This window comes from Megalobrama amblycephala, linkage group LG13 (assembly GCF_018812025.1).
Source record: "Megalobrama amblycephala isolate DHTTF-2021 linkage group LG13, ASM1881202v1, whole genome shotgun sequence".
Taxonomy (NCBI): domain Eukaryota; kingdom Metazoa; phylum Chordata; class Actinopteri; order Cypriniformes; family Xenocyprididae; genus Megalobrama; species Megalobrama amblycephala.
In genome coordinates this window covers 29018351-29039565 of record NC_063056.1, presented here as the reverse complement: position 1 = coordinate 29039565, position 21215 = coordinate 29018351, and the positions used below count along the sequence as shown (strand labels likewise).

Below are 21215 nucleotides of genomic sequence, written 5' to 3'. Positions count from 1 at the left end.
TATATAGCGCTTTTTACAATGCAGATTGTATCAAAGCAGCTTTACATTGATAACTGGTACATAATTTTTGCTGCACAGCAGCTCTTCAAGAATAGTGTCAATGCAGGCAGATTAAAGCACTGTTGAATAAATGTCAAGAATACTGTTGAATATCAAATGTCAAGTCAAATGTCAAGTGTCCCCAACTAAGCAAGCCAAAGGCGACAGCGGCAAGGAACCCAAACTCCAACAGGTGACATCAGGTGGCAAACAAGTGGCAAATAGGTGTTAAATGGAGAAAAAAAAAAACCTTGGGAGAAACCAGGCTTAGTCGGGGGGCCAGTTCTCCTCTGGCGAACAGTGCTTTGTTACGAATCAGGTTGCTATCATAAATCTGATAGGATCGCAACATTCAAAGTATTTATTTCAGTTCCATCCAGTTGAGGATCGTATTCATCACGCCGGTATGGACGGTTTGTTGAGGAACTGTGCTACTGGCTGTCGTGTCGATGAGGCCTTCACAGTGGATGATCTAGTTGACTCGATCTCTGCTGATACTTCAGGGCTGCGTTGTGGTCGTGTCAAGGCGCAGGTCATTGCCATTTTTTATTTCCATTGTCTTTTATTGATTTTTCTTTTTTTGGTTAAAGTTATTTTTTCTCAGAGAAAGTGGAAAAAGAGTTTGTGTTTCACAAGTGTCCATTATTTCTACCACTTTTATATTGGTCTTTCTCCTGGATTGCTCTTTTTGAAAATTGTAACTTTCAAAGCTTTTCTCAAGAGTGAGTTCTAGTTCGTATTGACTAGAAAAGAAAAGAGAGGCAGGTGTGAAGGACGCAGGGATTTGATCTCTGTACCTTTGAGGAATAGTGAGATAAGTGCTCTCAGAAAAGGTTTTGCGTGCCAAGACTGCAGAATGAAATAGCTATTCAGTGTCTAGGTAACCTGTCCACTGTTTATTCACTTATTTATTGCCTTATAGAAAACATTTTTTTGTGATGTGTTGGTGGTGGTTGTATATATATTAACTTGCTGTAAAAAAAATATCATAATTTTAAGTGTAAAGATTACATAAAATGCTACAGTAAAATATGTAGGCCTAATTGGTTAACAGTAAGTTCCCTTACTATATACAGTGAAAAACTTTAAAGGATATAACCGGACATTTCATGTAATTTTACAGTTAAATACAGTTTTTTCCCAACCCAAGTGACAAAGAATCATCTTATAATTTACAATTAAAAAACATAAATTTACCAGCTTGTGGAAAAACTGCTTCTGATGAACTTTGATTCATCTCTTTACCACCTGTGCTTTTGTGGTGGTTGTCAGGACATTAAAAAGGTACTAAATAGATTTTTATTTGGGTTGAATGAAAGTAAATAACTGAAACACTACTGAATAATGTAAAATACAAGGTACATTAACACAAAAATGCAACTTTGTAGAAACACTATGCGCTTATAAACCGAAAACGTAATATGCTATGCATGCACATGACGTCCCCATTTTCACAAAATCAATAACGGTATCATTTTCAAATCCTTGCACTTTGAAACCTGTTTTAAAAAGTTTGCATTCAGGCCCCCAAAAGGCCATTGTTGTGAAAATAAATGGACAAAACAGATACAATTTTTCCGTTTTTATTTGAATTGGTGTCCCCTCAATGTCCCCTCAATCTATCTAGCTTGAAACAGTGCCACTTACAGCCTTAAAAAGTATTCAATTCCTATTATTTTACATTGTATTATATGTATATAAGACACAGATATCTCTCTGTGTCTTGTAAGCTAAAGACACATTAGTGGCCATTTCTGAGTTATTCAGCTACAGTAGCTTGTGTCAGTCTATGCCACTAGATCAGTGCACCTCTTGTCTCTGGGCCACTAAAACACTGTGATTAATTATTTCTCTTTAATCAGAATCACAATGGAATAAAATAATGTTTGTCTGTTTACAATTCTCCCAGGCTGAGCCTGAAATTTGCATGTATTTGATGGTGAAAAAAGAGAAATCTCTTATCCGGGGGAAGATCAAGGTTATGACTTCCTCAAAGCAGAGTTCCTGAAACCAATTAAACTCTGTGTAGTGAAGTTCAGCTGGAGGACACAGCGCTGTAACAATAGGAGAACGTGATGACAGCCAACACCGCTATCTCCTCGCATTTCCACCCATGCTAATTATATTTGCAGATTCTGTCATTTAGACAAAAGGCGAATAACTTTGGTAATCATCATGAAACATTTAAATCACTCCCTGGCCGGTGCAAATAGTCGACCTTTCTAAATGAAGTCAATTGCAAGATATGTGGAGGTAATCAAATATCATTTCGATAAGCGGAATATGGATATGAAATGTGAATAATTATGAGCCGTGTTTACAGTTACAATTAGCGGCAGGTATGATCTTCATGAAAAAGCAATGAGATTTTTTTTTTTTCAAATATGCCTTTTGAATGCCATTAGGGATTAAACAAAACAAAACAAAACAAAACAGGTGTGTATCATTTTGGACAAGAGGGATCAAAAAACGGAAAGTGTTAAAAATGAATAATTCATATGTGCTCTTATGTTCTGAAGTTAAAATGTTCGTGTTCACACATGTGTGAGCGCTACATGTTAGTTTAACTCAAAGGAAAGCCATTGCGCTACGTTGAGTCATACCCAGTTTTGAGGCACTGGATTTACAAAAGCTCTTTATTTCAAGTGTTTTCGCCGTCCATTGTTAGTGATCAAAGCCATTCTAATTCAGATAATGTTGTTATAGCCACAGGTTCCTCCCCCTACTCTTGCTCCTGTTCAAAAGACTATCATGCCAAAGAGAGCTGGAGTAACTGCTTTTGATTTGAATGTGAAGTGTCATTCAGTTGCGCGGCTGCCGAGCGATTTGCCATGGTGATAGACTTGCGTTTGAGAACACCTGGCAAGGTGGCAAATGTATTCAAATCTATGTGAATTGTAATGCTCTCACCTGGAGCCAGTGGGCCAGGATGTGTGTGTGTCTGCAAACACAAGTGTGTATGGAAATAATCAAGCCTCATTACTAAAAACAGGGGGGGGGTTCAAGATGAACAGAGAAGGTGCAATGGAGAAATTAAGCTGATATAAGGTCAGGTTTTGCCTATTGTGTAGCCTATTAAGTAAAAGCAAGTTTCAAAAAATGATAATGGATCGCATTGACTAAAACCTTTGAAACCCTTTAGTAATCCAACCAGTTCAGTTGTACAGCCACGCATTTTTTAAAGACTTGTCGTGCATCACATGTTTGAATGTTACATTATGAGGAACGCTTGAAAGGGAACAGGAATATTTTTAGCAGGTTTCAATTTTGATTGCTTCAATCCTGAAAATTGTTGCTGTTAAGTGAATGGGTCTCTAAAGGGAATGAGAGGATGAGATAAGAAAATCCGCAGCATTGGCTGAAAATGGCAGCATTAAATGGCTTGTCCTCCTAGCGTGGTAATGCTGAGAGCGATTCGTGTTTTAACCTTGTACATGCAACCATTAAAGTCAATGGCATTCAGCAACCATAAAGGTCTGTTATAGAAAAATATCTGCAGTTATTACATGGATGTCTGGAATACTTAATTCTGATTGTTCAGTAATGGCAGTCAGATATTTCAGAAAAATGCCATTGTCTAGAAGTAGTGTTTCAACAAATAAGCTTATAAAAATCTCTTTCATCTATTTCATGTGTATTTTATTTAAGTAGCCATGCATGTAATAAGAAGGGTAATGTACAGCCAGACGCTGAGTTTATTTAGTCATGTAATAAGCAGGAGTTTTTATTTATTTTGTTTTATTTTAATCACCATCTCACTGTACATTATCCCTTACTTAGATTACTTAAAATAAGGATATCTGTATTGTTGACTCTTTGTAAACTTTTTAAAGAATTGAGGTTGACTGCTGTTAAAAAAAAATGGCAGTTACAGAGTCATTATTGATTTTCCACAAAATAGAAAACACAAATTAGCAAAAACAAGCAACAATATAGCTGCATGCAGCAATTAAGGGACCAAGCATGAAAAAGCATGGTTGGGAGCAACACACTGACTGCAACAATGAGCAATTAAAGACATATTAAGATGATTTTAGGCAAAATGACTGAAAAATCATAAACACAGTCACTAGTAAAGATTTAACGGTTTATTACATTCGACCAATAGCTGGCGCTGTGAGCAAATTGATGTAACAAAGTTTAGTGTCCATATGCCAAAGCATTGCAGAGATACAACCTCAAGAGTCATTTTGGCATCATGCCTCAACTTTGTTGCTGTGGTATACGAAAACTATTTCGTCTATCGTCTCATCAAAATCCATAATTTTTTGTCGGCACAATCTGAAGATGATATGATTCAATTTTGGTGAAAATCGCACGAATGGTCTAGGAGGAGTTTAAAAAAAGTAGGTTTTGAAAGAAAATCTAAATGGCAGACGTTTGGCCAAATATGGCAAAATTGGTATCTATGTTCTCGGCATGACCCAAGGAATCTATTAAGAATGTTTCATTACAATAGGCTAATTTAATCAAAAGTTGTTAGCATTTTTGTAAATTTCATTATAACTTTTGACCACAAGGTGGCGCATACTGAGTTTTATAATGAAACGCAGCATGTAACCTCAGGTCATGCTTGTGGTGACATGGACCAAGTTTAGTCTGAATATGATAAAGCGTTGAGGAGATACAGCCTTCAATTTTCACAATCTCTATGTAAAATTCATTTGTGCGTTTTTCGAAAAAGGTTTGACAAATCGACTTTTTGTCGGCAGTTTTTTATGAAAATCAGAGCGACGACTAGGAGTTCCAAAAAATACATTTTTTTCAGATAATTCAAAACGGTGGGAAAAAATTTAATGATGGAAAATTACATCATAGGGTGCATTTGAATTGTCTTGAACAAGGACAAGGGAAAAAAAAGATTTTTTTTTTTTTTTTATAGCCCTTACAGTTCAAAAGTTATTAGCATAAACGTGAGTACAAATTTGGACAGCTGGTAGTGTTAGATGGATTGAGTTAGAGACTCCAAATTTGCTATGGTGACAGTTCAGACTGTCCTCTGTCAGTGTGCCAAATTTCATAACTTTCTGCCATAGACTTCCAGAGAGGAAACTGAAGAAGAATAACAATAAGAACGCCAACGATTACAATAGGTGCCTATGCACAACATAATGCACAACATAATGCTTGCGGCCACAGGGTCCAGATAACTTAAATTTACAAATGGTTAGCGTACTTTGTAAAAAAAAAAAAAAAAGTCTGTCTTAAGAGTGAATTACATAAGTAGGCTTTATCAGTGGTCCACTTTAAAAGAAGCTGCAAAGGTCATAATATTAAAGAGCCTGTCATTATATTATACGTTTTACACATTAACGTAGAAATCGGCACCTAATTCTTGACCAACGTTGTATCTCCGAGGGATCTATAAAAGGAGCTTGGTTTGTTTTCCTCTTCCTTCTCTGTGCGTGTATGGCCTTTGATGGACAGAGAGAGGATAATGTCATAGCAAGTCTTATTTATGACAGCTGATGGAAGGATAGCTGAATTTTTGTTGATGCTGTTGTCTTGTTCCTCTGTGACTGTGAAGAGAGGGATTAAATGGACTGAGGTTTGTTTTTGGTTTTCCCTCGAGGATCCTCAAACTCCTCTCTCTCTCTCTCCCCGCTTACCCTCCCCTCTGCCTTTCCTTCAAGGAATATGGCCAGATTCATTATTTAGCTGTGCTCTTTTTGACAGCTGGGTCGGAGGGAGAATAGGGCTTTGGTGTGTGAGTGTGAGTGTGTGTGTGTGTTTGCAGTGTGTATGGAACAGCAGGCTGGAACTGAGGCCTGACAGAAGACAGGAGGCCTGTCGGTGATGCCTGCAGGAGCTGACAGCTGATCACACTGTCAGTCAAGGGAGCTGTCCACGCTGGAGGCTAACAGACTCAACACCGTCAACCTTCTCTTTGTCGTTCAGACCGTTCTTCCTGTCAATCCTTCCACAACCCCCTTTTTTCCTTTCTAAATGATCCACTGCTTCTCGGTAGCTTCCAAATCATCGCTTTTCATGCAACTTTTTCCCATCAAAGCTAAATGCATCCAACTTCTCCTCTCATCAAACCATCAGCCTCCTCTTGTAGCTGTCTTCGTTTTCTCATTGACCATCTGATTTGTTCTTGTGTATTTGAGCCTGAAAGAGATCATTTTCTCCACCATTTTTTAATTGTCATCAGTCCATTTTGCAATAAAAAAAAACTTTTTTTCATATAAATTCCAGGCAGACCTTAAAAATGTATATGTCAGTTATGAAAGTCAAGTAAGTAAACTTATAAAAGTCTCATCAAAAACTATTTTATGCCCACGTGTATTTTATTTAAGTAGCCATGTAATAAGGACAATGTTTTCAATACTCTATAAATTTCAGGCAGGCCTCAAAAAATGATATGGCAATTATGAAAATCAGACATTTATAATGCACAAAAAGCATCTTTTTCAGGGTAAAATAAAGCGGCAATTGGAGAGAAACCTGTTATTCAAAATCAATTGTCTTTTTTATCTGCCGTACAGCTCCAGCCCTAATGAGAGTTTGGCCTGTGATTGCCTTGTGACGCTTCCATAGAGACTCAGTGCTCTTTGTGGTGACAATGGGGCTTCAATTCACCCATGAGACAAACTGACTGGACAAGTCATTCATCGATGCAAATGCCAGCCAAGACGTGGTCGTATGCATCTGTTTCCCTCTGTGAGCCCACCGCTTGTCCATGATGGACAGCCAGCGGCACGTATTCTTTGGAGCCAAGCCTGTGCGGTGCCTTCTATCCGCCAGAGAGGCCAGCAGGACAGGTCATGAGGGAATGTGGCCATTTACGATGAAATAAATGTCACAATCGCCACATTCTCAGTCAATTCTAACAGACAAATGTATTATTCAGAACATCAAAACAATGTCTTTCTTCTCAATGGCTTGTTACATGAGAGAAGGAGTGAGCAACGGAGTGATAGGAAAAGTGAGAAAATGGCCAAAAAATATTTTAGACAATATATAAGACACAAATAAATCATTTGTACTTTAAAGTTTGAAGTTAAAGACACATCAGTGGGCGTTTCTGATCACTTGAGGAGCTATACAGTAATTTTAAATATTATTATTTATATATAGCCTAATATTTTATTTCTATTTTAAATTTTAATATAATTGTTTAGCAAAGGCTATATCTATGGCTACAAGTCAGACTAAATAGCATTTTTTTTTTTTTTTTTTTTTAAGGGAAACATTCTCATTTACATTCATTAGTCCATGAAACATTTGTATGGCATGATTAGGCATAATAATTTGTGTGTGTGTTTATTTGATAACTTGATTTATTTGATATTGATCACTATTTTTGGTAATATTTTAAGTTAATTATGACAAGCCAGACTAATCAAACCAACATTCTTTAGATTGATGGCAATTCCAGCTCAACTCATTAGGGTTTCCATCACTTTTTACAGTCATCATTATTCAAATGACACATTAAATGATTTTGTCTTATGCTAGAGTATAATAATGAGAGAATTAGAACCGAATGAGAGCATTTATTACAAAAAATGAAATTGCAAAAATCACATAGGCTAAGCTTATTTTTTATTAATAATGTTCAATAATAAACAGAAATAAAATGGAAGTATTTATCCAGGATTAATAATAAATAACCTGATGAACCAAATATACTGCATATGCAGTTTTAACTTTTCCATCTACACATTCTTTCTCAGAGAACACCATTATTTTTCTCCTTCCTGGTTTTATCTGCACCATGTGTTTATATGTCTCTTTCTGAGATTGAAATATACATTACTATAAAATAGCTATAAAAATGTTTACCACAAAATCTATCAAACACCAATTTTTTGAGACATTTTGTTGCTATCAGTGTATATTTTCAGTTTTTATAGTCTATTTAAGAAAGCTTGTCTCTACACGTTAAAATCATGCCTCATGCCTAACAATTTATCAATTTCTCGGTCATAACTGTAGTTATTTAAAATATAAAATAGATTAGTTATTCAAATCAGCCGAGCTCCAGAAAGGATTTCGTTAATTCAACAATGCGGGATGAAGTGTGATAGAACTCCACTTCCCACAATGCATTCTGGTGAGGTGAAGCGGATGTTTATATTCCGCGTGAACAGTGAAGAATGTGCAAGCAATGACAGCTGAAGTGAGAGATGGATCGTGAACGCAGAACACACTCAGCACAACACTCCAACATACCATTGCATCCTCTGTAAGTCATTGTTTTTAAGTCTGTCAGTTTGGTGTGGCATGACAGCCTGCGCTATTATTTAACCGATTCATAACCCAGCCTAATGAACTCTATAGCTCAGCTCGCTAACAGTTCCTCTTTTCGGCTTACATTTTAAACGTTTCGATCATATAGAAAGCTATATATATGGCTAAAATCTAAAGATATGGTAATGACAGAGCGCATAGCAATCAGCAACAGCTTTCAAGCTAACATTAAAGGAATAGTTCACCCCAAAAATGAACATTTAGTCATTCTCTCCTTTTGTGTTCAACAGAAGAAAGTCATACAGGTTTAAAACATGATGGTGATTTGAATAAATTTGAATTTTGTAAACTAAATACAGGTTTTTGGGTAAACTATCCCTTTAACTTGCTATATTTAGTAGTTTACCATATTGTCTGGTTTTATACATTTGAAGACATTGTATATCGTTTGATAGAATATTATTTTGCTGCAGACTATTTTCACTGTTTTGGCATTAAACAGCATGATGTTAGTTTGCTCTTTTAGCTTCACCCACCAGAATATATTGTGCATGTCACATAACTGGGGGAACTGTCAGAAGTCATTATTTCATATGAATCTCTCATAAGGAAGACCTTTTACAGGAAGTTTCCTCTGTTGGACTTCATGGTTCATGCCAATAATTAGATTGCTCAAGGAAGTTATGCAATACAGTTTGAGATACATTTTCTACATTATTTATGACATGCTGTTTGCCTGTCCTCTGATTAAATGAGTATTCTGAGCCACATGCAAATTAAACTTTAAGAAAATAATTTCACTAAGTCTTGTAAAAAAAAAGCCAAACAACATTTACAGAAATACGCTTACAAACAGATGTACAAGTGCTATTTTAGTATTAGCCTATTTATATTGTATTTATACCAGAACATTCCCATTAGTATTCAAAACATAGAAGATACTTAAAGGGATAGTTCACCTGAAATGAAAATTCTGGGACATGAATATATGTGCATATATGCATTTTTTTTCCCATAGTATTTTTTTCCATACTATGGAAGTCAGTGGGGACCATCAACTGTTTGGTTTCCGACATTCTTCAAAATATCTTCTTTTGTGTCCAGCAGATGACAGAATTTTCATTTTTTTAATGAACTATCCCTTTATGCACTAGTCTATCCAGTTGTAATGAACTTAATTTTGATCAGTTTTTTTTGTTTATTTGGCCTCATTCATGGAACATGAGCAGAACTAATCTCTGTATATTGTTCATAAATCCATTCTTATATCCATTCAAGTGTTTTTACAAATATTACACAATTCTGTTTAATTTGTGTCATGAATGAGACCCTCTGAATTACAGATCTCTTTTGACATTTCAGGGTTCTCACAATCTTGTGTGATTTTTTTTGTGTGTGTGTGTGTGTGTGTGTGTGTGTGTTTGTATTTGTCTCTCTAACCCACAGGTCATGCATGCAGCTTCAAAATAAGTGGCCTATAGCCTGTGCTGTGTAGAGCCTATCACGCTACAGAGCAGGGAAGGGACGAGGGCTGTGCTTCCAGACTCAAACCCAGCCCTGCTGCTCCATGTTTCCTATGCTAACCCTTCTGAGCATGTTTTACTATATCTGTCTGCGGCGGCGCTCCAGGAGCGGGACGCGGAGCGAGGCGTTGGGTAGCCGGCGGGCGGTAGAGCTGGGACAGCGTTCAGCGCTGCCTGTCACCGTGGAGGTCGAGCAGTATGGCAAGGAGGTTCTGGACTTCAGCTCTCACTATGGCAGTGAGAACAGCATGTCCTATACCATGTGGAACCTGGCGGGAGTGCCTAACGTTTATCCCAGCTCAGGAGACTTCACCCAGACGGCCGTGTTCCGCACTTACGGAGGCTGGTGGGAGCAGTGCTCCAGCTCTGTTCTCCCGTTCCGTCGTACGCCGCCCAATTTTCACAGCCAGGACTTCCTGGAACTGGCCTTCGAGGAGCCCGTCTATCCCACAGCTGTGGAGGTGCTGGAGACCTACCACCCCGGGGCCATTGTCAAAATCCTAGCGTGCTCACTCAACCCTTTCTCCCAGAACCCACCGGCTGATGTCAGGTAAAATGTTTGGTGTGAGCTAAAGTTCTGGACTTGTAATCAAAAGTTTTTAAGTTTTAATCACACAAGGTGTGACCCATAAACTGTTACCATTGGCATTTAGCCCTGGGTTGTTATTGTACTGTGGATAGAATGTCTAATAAATAATTACCTACTTGGTAAAAGCCTCTTAGCTACATAATTCACCTTTTACTTTTAAAGCTTGTCCAGATATATTTCTGACTCATTAAATGTTAATGTCCTTTTGCTTATTTTAATAAGTCATTAATGCACAATATTGTAATAAATGTTCAGTTCCTTGACTATGCAATTTAATGACCAATATATCCCACCGCTGTATGGCCAGATGATATACAAACAAGTTTCTTGGCTGGATAAAGCAAACCAGCTTCTCGCTAGTAAAGTTTTGATGGATGCTGATTGTAATCAATGTAAAGATGATTGCAGTGACGTACAGGAGTCATACGTTTGATGCGCAAACAAACCGTGTATGTGCTCTCTCGACACTGTTCACACATTGTATTTATGCACAGACGTATACGTTCACGTTGTTTCCACACACATTCAGGATAATGTTTTATTTGTCATGTGTATGTGGCTGTGTTTAGTAATTCTGAATAGATCTGTGTACTGTAAGTTGGTATATGCAGTCAGGTCAAGGCCTTTTTTTTGGCATCTCCATGTGGTCCTATTTATTATCGCAGTTTGACATGTCTAAAACGTAAACATATGAAAAGTTTTGTTCTGTAATGTTTTTTTCCATGTGTGCTTTGGTGTGCATACATTTATGAATTATATGGACTCCTTATATCATTTGGTTAATAGGTGTCCTTTTGAGTCTTCAAGTGTCTTTTTTTGGAAAGACAGCTACAGTTTGGTGAGAATCACCCTTCAATCTGATAGTTTACTTTGCCCTATAAAGCAAATAATGACAAAATAAACGCGTTAAACAAGATAAATGATGTATGATTAATTTCACGCTATGTGATTAATTGCAATTAAAAAAATGTGAATCTATTGACAGCCCTAATAAATAAATAAATAAATACAAGGGGGAAGAGAAAAAAAAAACAAACAAAAAAAAAACAAAAAAAAAATATATATATATATATACATATATAAGAACATTTTACATGTATCGACTTACTATAATAATAGCAGCGGTAAATTATGCATAGTTAGAAGCAACTCATTAACCTTATAATAAGTCCATGTTGTTAATTTACATTACTCTGGACATGTAATTACATTGACAAGTTAACAAAACTTTGTATTTATTTTAAGTAGACCATTTTAGTAAACTTTTCAGCCAAATCTGCAGTTTTTTAAAAAGCATATTTGTGACCCTGGACCACAAAACCAGTCATAAGGGTCCATTTTTTTTTTTTTGATTTTATACATCATCTGAATAAATATGCTTTCTATTGATGTATGGTTTGTTAGGATAGGACAATATTTGGCCGAGATACAACTATTTGAAAATCAAAATATTGAGAAAATTGCCTTTAAAGTTGTCCAAATGATGTCCTTATCAATGCATATCCACTCAAAAAAATACATTTTTATATATTTACAGCAGGAAATTTACAAAATATCTTCATGGAACATTATCTTTACTTATTATCCTAATGATTTTTGGCATAAAAGAAAAATCAATAATTTTGACCCATACAATGTATTGTTGGCTATTGCTACAAAAATACCCATACGACTTATGACTGGTTTTGTGGTCCAGGGTCACATTTTTGATTGTAATTGTGAATTGTACCAAATTGTGACCAAATTTCAGATTTCAATCATGCATCGATCGCATCATTTAGTAATTGAATAACAATACCACAGATTAACTCAGATTTTACAGAGCTGGATGCTGTTTGTGTTTCAAGTATGGGTTGTGTTTTGAGTATGAGCCATGTTGTTGTATTTTTTTGCAGGTGGGAGGTTCTGTGGGCCGGCAAGCCCAACAAAGCTCTGACCCCTCAAGCTCGCCAGTTCTCCCCCAGCATAAGGCAGATCAGTTTTGCCACCAACCTGCTGCGTCTCGAGGTGAACTGCTCCCTGTTGGAATACTACACAGAGCTGGATGCGGTTATACTGCGAGGCGTTCGGGAGAGACCCATTCTGGCCCTCTATAAGATCCCTGTCATCGACATCAATGATCTGAGTGACAGCGAAGAGGAGATCAGTGATGCAGGAGGCCTCTGCTGCAGGTCTGGTGGAGAAAACAGGCACAACCTGGGAAACGGCTACTTTGATAGACTCCCTTATGAGGTTAGCATTGGAAACTTTCACTGTAATTACCCATGATGCCTGTGAGATTTAGAGTTTAGGAATGTTAAGGAATATGCAGTTCATGCCATCAGCATGTTTAGTAAATAGTATGTAGGGTAGGTAACAAAGAAGGTTTTCAAGGACTGTGGATAACAACACAAGTTGGACCACAGAATGTTGAAATCTTCTACGTACCAGACAGATATTGAAGAAAAAAGCTGGGATTTGGTCTAGCCCCTCATGTCCCAACTTGTGTGGTTGCAGTAGGTCTTCTGCAGTCATTTTCAGATAATTAGAGACCTTTTGTTGTAATTTAAAAATACCTTTCCAATTCGTAACCCCTCATTAACTGCACACAGCTCAGATCTCCTGTCCAAACCACTGACACAGTCTCGTTACAGCAAACATGAATGTGCTTCAGAAACATAATCTGGCTATTATCTGCTAACTGATATCCAGCTTCACACTCAAACTATTGTTCACTCTTCCCAACAGCGCACCAAAAACATAATCAGTGCCTCCACAAATGTCTTGAGAGTAATCTTAGTATCTCTGTCTTTACAAGTGACTATTTTGATGCACAACAAGAATATTTAGCATGCTGTGTTTTGGTAACTGTTTGTTTTTGTCACTGCAGCTAATCCAGCTGATTGTGAGTCACTTGCCGGTTCCGGACCTGTGCCGATTGGCTCAGAGCTGCAAGCTCTTTCACAAGCACTGCTGTGACCCGCTGCAGTACATCCAGCTCAGCCTGCAGCCGTACTGGGCCCGGCTCACAGATGCCTCTCTATGCCACCTGCAGAGCCGCTGCACCCTCCTGCAGAGACTAAACATGTCCTGGACGGGCAACCGTGGAGCCGTGACGGCCACTGGTTTCTGCAGGTAACGGCGAGAGTCTCTGATCCAGATATTTAAAATATTTTGATCTACTAAATGTGCGTAATAGTCACTCCATCGCTGTCTTTTTTCCTCAAGCTTTATGAAGGCCTGTGGGGTGAGTCTGGTGTGTTTGGAGCTGTCGTGCTGTCATTTCCTGACTGAAGCGTGTTTAGAAGTGATCACCCAGACGTGTCCGTGCCTCCAGGAGCTCAATTTGGCTTCCTGTGACCGTCTGCAACCTCAGGCCTTCAATCACATCGCCAAACTCGCTAATCTACGCAGGCTCGTGCTGTACCGCACTAAAGTTGAGGTGAGAGCAAGACTGAGAAAATTATAATTACTGATTTTCTCGAGAAAAGCATCTGGTATACACTGAATTATAGCTTTATTAAAACAAAACTGTAATTTTTTTTTATTTTTAATTTGTAATTCAAAGGTGCCATCGAATTGAAAATTGAATTTACCTTGGCACAGTTGAATAACAAGAGTTCAGTACATGGAAATGACATACAGTGAGTCTCAAACTCCATTGTTTCCTCCTTCTTATATAAATCTCATTTGTTTAAAAGACCTCCGAAGAACAGGCGAATCGTAACAGTCGGGGTGTACGCCCCCAATATTTGCATATGCCAGCCCATGTTCCCAACATTATGAAAGGCATTACACAAGGGCAGCCAGTATTAACGTCTGGATGTGCACAGCCGAATCATCAGACTAGGTAAGCAAGCAAGAACAATAGCATACTTACGCGATTAGACATGCTGCATGACGAAAACTTTGTAAAGATCTATTTTGAGGGTCACATTAGCTGTGTAAACGTTGTTTATGCAATGATAGAGTCGAGAGCTCTGGGGAGGCAGAGAGCGCGAGCATTTAAAGGGGCAGCAGCCCTGAATCAGCGCATTTCTAATTATGCCCCAAAATAGGCAGTTAAAAAAATGATTTAAAAAAAAATCTATGGGGTATTTTGAGCTGAAACTTCACAGACACATTCAGGGGACACCTTAGACTTATATTACATCTTGTAAAAAAACCTTCGATGGCACCTTCAAATATTTACATTCATATTTTCAAATTCAAAACTCTCACCAAACTTTCGGCCTTTTGCATCCATTCCTTTTTCAACATAGCATTTAAACATTTTTTTAAGGTCACCATGAAATCAAAATGGACAATTCTCATTTTTTTATGAAATACTGCATTATCAATTATTAGTGTTACTGGCATGAGGGCGGGGCAACCTGTCATTCACATGACATCACAGCATTAGCAAATGACAACAATCAAACGACCCAATCAATTCCTGATGGACAAAATTAAGTCCCGCCCTACTAGTGTTGTCACGATACTGGAATTTAGAAACTTTGATACGATAAGTGGACGTGCTTTTGGTGTGAGCACGAAACCTGCGGGAATGAGTAAAATTAAAAATACCCGCAACCCTGCGCTGAAATTCAGGACCTGTAACATCAACAAACTGAGCAAATGAGCCAAGTGAGTGAGGGGAGGCGAGTATGTGTCAAACTGTCAATTCGGCGTCAGAAAGAAGAGCGAGCAAGAATGTTTATTTATTTGGATGTTTACATTTAATTCTGAATGAGTTTGATAGTGCTCCGTGGCTAAAGCTAACATTACACACTGTTGGAGAGATTTATAAAGAATGAAGTTGTGTTTATGAATTATACAGACTGCAAGTGTTTAAAAATGAAAATAGTGACGGCTCTTGTCTCCGTGAATACAGTAAGAAACGATGGTAACTTTAACCACATTTAACAGTACATTAGCAAAATGCTAACAAAACATTTAGAAAGACAATTTACAAATATCACTAAAAATATCATGTTATCATGGATCATGTCAGTTATTATCGCTCCATCTGCCATTTTTCGCTGTTGTCCTTGCTTGCTGATGATTCAGCTGTGCACAGATCCAGACGTTAATACTGGCTGCCCTTGTCTAATGCCTTGAACATGGGCTGGCATATGCAAATATTGGGGTGTACATATTAATGATCCCGACTGTTACGTAACAGTCTGTGTTATGTTGAGATTCGCCTGTTTTTCGGAGGTCTTTTAAACAAATGAGATTTATATAAGAAGGAGGAAACAATGAAGTTTGAGACTCACTGTATGTCATTTCCATGTACTGAACTCTTGTTATTTAACTATGCCAAGATAAATTAAATTTTTAATTCTAGGGCACATTTAATGCCGACTTTAAACAAGATTCACTATCAGCAATCCAAAAACAATCTTGTTAGCAATTTGTTTTTCAGCTAAAGGCTAGTGAGCGAAGTTGGTTTAAGTGTTATCATTTGTGGGCTGTACTGCTGTTTTCCTACATAAATACACACAAAATGTCCCCCTGTTCAATTCCATTCAGATTAGAGCATTGTGTTTTTGTACCTCACTGTACTCCGCAAAAAAAATTTTTGGTAATGTTCTGTGATGTTTGCTGTATTTCCTGAATCTCACGTTTATGACTGTATCCATGATTAAAGCAATAGTTTTGGGTGGTAATAATGAAGGTTTTTAACATCAAAGCTGAAATTGTTAATTACTGATCCATGAAATTTTGTGTTCCCCCAAAAGTTGTCTGCTTTATCATGCATCACCTTTGTTTATTGTTTATACCGCATCATTAAAAAAGCAAGTTATCTTGGGATTTGAAGAAGAAAACATGATTATGCCAGCCTCTTTTAAGCTGTTATAGTTACCTGTCCTTCTAATTAAACTGCATCAGGTCTTGTAAGTGCAAAAGGTGCATTATCACCTTTATATAAGTGCTACATGCCGGTGCAGGCCCAAACATGCCATTAAACTAGGGTCGTCCCATCCCTCCGTGTGTGGTTAACTGTGAATCAGCATTTGTAGGTTTATGGGTGCCTCCGCAAACAGGTATGTTTCTGTAGCTCTTCTGTAGTGATGGTGACTGCATGTAAACATACACACGAACACACAGGCGTCTGTAGCAAACGCACCTCTCTGTCATCATCACTGGAAATAAAATGTCTTCTGTAGGGAACCTAATATTGTAAATAACAATGGAAATATACACAGAACATTTGTCCACTAACTCACACAATACCGTCAATCTTCAGCTGTTTGAGTTTCAATTCACGTGAGTTTTTTTTAAACCAAAACAATAATGAAAACAATGGCTGTATTATCTTAGTGATGCTCGCATGACACTAAAGGTTTTTTTTCTGTGAAACATCACTATATCTCAGATGTGAGTGTTAGCCGTGCGCGCCAGACCGTGCCAGATGTTTTATTTTGACACATCTATTTGGAAGAATATCGAATAGCGGAGTTAAATTTGTGGTCATCAAATATGCATTCTTTTGTCTTCTTTTTACTCCACTGGCATCTGAATAGCAGGTTATGTGATTCTCTCATTAGTGCTGTGTGTTAATTGTCGCTGTTTTCCCTGTTTTATTTCTTTCCACATGCAGCAATCAGCTATGTTGAGCATTCTCACATTCTGCCCAGAGCTCAGGCACCTTAACCTGGGAAGCTGTGTCATGGTGAGTCTACTGGACAGATGAAATATGTAGTTTACTTACGTGACTGAATGATGTTCTAGTGTTTAACCATGTTTAACTTTAAATAAATTTTAAAACCAATTTTAAATCAAATTTTAAATGCTACATACTATCCATACTATACAGTATGCAAGCTTAAGTTAAGTTTATCCCAAATAATAATTAGAATACATTGAAAATGGTGTATCCATAGGACCTTTATTTATTTATTTTATTTTATTTTATTTTTTTTATTATGATATTATTGCCCACAACCCCTGCTACACAAGATTAGTTGCATCAGAGTGCAGTTTTATGATGTTATGTATGTCCCAGTACTGGTTGATGAACATGTTTTTTCATTGACAGCCATCTCACTGTCAAAAAGTTATTAGAATTTACCCTACTTTTCATATTTATTATGAAGTATGCAAATCAGTATTTAGCCTCTGTTCCATTTCAGCTACAGGAACATTGGCTTGTCTGGTTGTGTGTCTTCATATGGAGCGCATAGAATAGCTTAGAGATATTCAGATATCATTGAGTTCTTCACTATGGCTACATGGTGTTTTCATCACAGATTGAGGACTATGATGTGGTGGCGAGCATGCTGAGCACACGCTGCCGTTCTCTACGCTCCCTCGACCTATGGCGCTGCAGGAACCTGAGCGAGCGTGGACTGGCAGAGCTGGTTTCGGGCTGTAGGCTCCTGGAGGAGCTGGACCTGGGTTGGTGCTCCACGATTCAGAGCAGCTCCGGCTGCTTCCAGCACTTGGCCCGCAGCTTGCCCCGCCTACGCAAGCTCTTCCTCACCGCCAACCGCACCGTGTGTGACTCTGACCTGGAGGAGCTAGCCGCTAACTGCAGCGCTCTGGAGCACCTTGATATTCTGGGTGAGATGCGTGTTTTTTTTGTTTAAAATGTTGTTTTTTGGAACACAAAAGAAGATATATTTAAAAAAAAATATTTCAGTGTTTTTTTGTCCATACAATGAAAGTCAATTGGGTATAATGTTAGTTATATGAACAAAAACATTCTTGAAAATACACCACCTTTCAAAAGTTTGGGGTCGTTAAGATTGAAAGTTTGAAAGAAATCTCTTATGTTCACCAAGGCTGCATTTATTTGACCAAACAAACAGTAAAACCAGTCATTTTTAAATATTATTACAGTTTAAAATCAGTGTTTTCTATTTTAATATATTTTAAAATGTTATTAATGCTGCCCTCATGTGCTATCGGAAATACTGTAGTTTCCTAGTTTGGTAATTGGACATTGCGCGCCCTCTCAAGTCTTATTTATTACTGGAAATTATTTTCTTATTAATGGATAATTTTGATACCCAAATTCCATGGGCATGCCATAAACTTTAAATGTGGTGGAAAGGAGAAGGATTGCTGCTGTGACTGGTATTCTTTATTAGTTTCTTTCACAACAGCTACATCGCCTTGTCTAAAGAAGTGTATATTTACATATATGAATAACCATTTGGAGCATATTATATGTTTTATACACAGTGAAAATAGCCTGTATTTGACAGAAAGTCCTGAATCGTCAGCAAGCATACTATCTAGATAACGTGGTGAATGTTTATGTGGTTGTCATCGACTTGGACGCTACATTTTATTCCAAATTAAATATCTTTTACATTTAATACATTTACATTTAATGTACCCTTGCTGAATAAAAGTAATGATTTCTTTCAAAAAAAGAAAATAAATGTAATAAATGATGACGCAACAATCATTTCAACAATCAAAAAAATGAAAAATACCCCATGATTTACTCATCCTCAAGCCATCCAAGGTGTATATAACTTTCTTCTTTCAGACTAACACAATTGGAGATATAATTAAAAAATATTAGGTCTTCCTAGCTATATAATGGCAGTGAATGGGGGGCCTGATTTTAAGGCCAAAAAATGTGCATCCACCTATCCATCGTACAAGTACTTCACACGGCCTTCTGAAGCAGAGTAATGGGTTTTTGTACGAAAAAAATATCCATATTTAAAACTTTGTAATCTAAAATCTATGCTTCCTGCATATGACCGTATGCATACTGTGCAAATCGACTTGCACCACAAGAGTAACCCGTGATGAGATGTATGACATAGGATGTAGGAGTAGCGTAAGCTTATTAGACGCCTCTCGCGGTTTAAACAAACAGGGCTGTGCAACAAACTCAAGTTCCTCTTCTCTTATATCAAAATCCTCATACATTTCTCTTTAAAATTTCTCATTTTAGGCTTCTAATTTGTGACTGGTGTTTTGTTTTGCTCTATCCTCTGTACTTCTGAGTTCGTCATTACGTCATGCGTCAAGTCAGAGGTTACTCTTCCACCATAAATCAATGCATACGGCCGTCTTCCGGAAGCTAGTTACTATAGTTGATAAAATTTTAAATATGGATTTTTTTTTTAAAAAATTTTTAACAAAAACCCATTGATTCGCTTCAGAAGGCATTTATTAACCCCCCTGAGCTGTGTGGAGTACTTTTAGATATAAAACTTGGAAGAGCCAGGATATTTTTAAATATATCTTTGATTGTGTTCATCTGAAAGAAGATTGTCATATACACCTAGGATGAGTAAATCATGGGATTTTCATTTTTGGGTGAACTAACCCTTACTAACTTTTCTTTGTGCTTTCTTAGGCACACGAATGGTGAGCTCTGTATCCCTGCGGAAATTACTGCAGAGTTGCCCTCGGCTAAAGCTGTTGGACGTGTCCTTCTGCTCGCAGATCGACTCTCGCTTCGTCCAGGAGATCAGTGGCCTTTTCCCTAATGTGTCCATCAAGAAGAGTTTCACTCAGTAAAACTCAATGGGTCCTGAGCAGGAGCAGCTTTATGGGACGGACTTTAAGATTCTTGGGAGAAGGTGGCGCATTCTGGTGCTGTGAACTTGCTGCCTTGAACTGCACAGAGCTGTGAACTGCCGCTTGGAAGATGTTATGGATGTTTCACGCTCTCTCAGCTTGAATAGTCTCACCTTGTATTGAATCTCACACATTTCATCAGACCTCAGTTTTTGATCTTAATCTCAGGGTTTTATTTTTGTCTTTAGAGAGAGACGTTTGTAGTATTCTGTACTACAGCCGAAGGGTTTTGTTTTAAACGCACTTATTCAAGTGTATCAGTACCAATGTTTTATTTGCATTGTTAAATGTTGTCAAATCGCTGTTGAATATTGTGAAATGGTAACATAGTGTACTATGATTATTTATTGATTGATTGATTGATTGATTATAAATTCAGGGCCACATTGACTTGAATCGTGGGCACAGAAATCTTTTGTGGCAATACCTAGTTTGTGTGAAACTTTGCCCATGTCTTGAGTCAATCCCGTTATGCATTTGTATGTACACAATAGGGCAAATACCAAAACATAAGCTTTTCTCTATTGCAAAACTTGACGTTTCCTTTTACACAGGCGCATGCTAACCGTTAGATGACATATCCTTGTGCCTTAGGTTTAAAGAGAGAAGTGCTTTGTACATTTGCTGGTCGTCTGTATTGTGCTATGCTAAATTGCGATTTGCCAAAATCACCCTAAACCAAAGGGTTTTTCTTTTTAAATACACTTTAATTTTGAAAAACACAGATGGCAATGTACTGTATTTTCTTTAAAGGTGTACAATTACTGAAGTCAAAACAAGGATGAGGACAAATTGTTAGTGCTTTTGTTAAAAGTTTTTTTTTAAGTGCCATATTTTTAAAAAAATTGTTCTTTCAATTTGACTTACCTGTACTTTCCTAGCAGTATAATAAGCACACCCTGTAAACAAACTCTAAAGTTAATTTGAAGCAACCTAATGTTATATAGATTGTATTTATGTTAAATTATACACTAGCTACAGTGAAATAATGTTGTCAGTTTGGATATTGTATTAAATTTGTGACGTTTGTAAGAAGCAGGAGGCTTTTAGCATAATTTCAGATCTGAGAGTGACACGAGGTCTTGGTTCAATAAAGTGAGGCTTGATATTTTGTGTTCTTTTTTTTCCATTTGAAAATGTGATTCTGTGATTATAAAATAATTGATCTTATTACTATTGCTAAATCTCCATCAGTAAGATTCAATAGGTTGGTTGAACCGAAAGTCAAAAACTTTCCTAGTCTTAATCCCTCTGAGTTTAGCGTCGTTTAATATTGCATCTGACAGTGACAGTCTCATTGGACTAACAGTGATGTAATGAATTGTTTATGTCTGCTTTAATGATGGACTGAGGAG

The 21215-nt window shown here is 37.4% G+C and overlaps 1 protein-coding gene across 2 annotated transcripts; it reads left to right on the top strand.

Annotated features, from left to right (window-relative positions):
* The first annotated feature begins 8076 nt into the window (after positions 1–8076).
* On the top strand, positions 8077–20968 carry fbxl4 (F-box and leucine-rich repeat protein 4). Of its 2 annotated transcripts, none has more exons than XM_048153218.1 (8): positions 8077–8230; positions 9682–10308; positions 12243–12579; positions 13217–13461; positions 13555–13768; positions 16913–16984; positions 17562–17874; positions 19637–20968. In XM_048153218.1, the coding sequence occupies exons 2-8, from the start codon at positions 9803–9805 to the stop codon at positions 19798–19800; spliced, it is 1851 nt and encodes a 616-aa protein (XP_048009175.1). In that variant the 5' UTR covers positions 8077–8230; positions 9682–9802; the 3' UTR covers positions 19801–20968. The 2 variants fall into 2 exon arrangements, with proteins under 2 accessions (XP_048009175.1, XP_048009176.1); XM_048153219.1 differs by having other exon boundaries at positions 8081–8230; positions 9865–10308.
* Positions 20969–21215: the final 247 nt, after the last annotated feature.

Excerpts from the sequence above, each read along its gene's own strand:
- fbxl4 (XM_048153218.1), top strand. The coding sequence starts at position 9,803 with ATGTTTCCTATGCTAACCCTTCTGAGCATGTTTTACTATATCTGTCTG. Across the intron at positions 12,580-13,216 it reads TTGATAGACTCCCTTATGAG|CTAATCCAGCTGATTGTGAG; the intron begins GTTAGCATTGGA and ends TTGTCACTGCAG. Across the intron at positions 16,985-17,561 it reads ACCTGGGAAGCTGTGTCATG|ATTGAGGACTATGATGTGGT; the intron begins GTGAGTCTACTG and ends TTTTCATCACAG.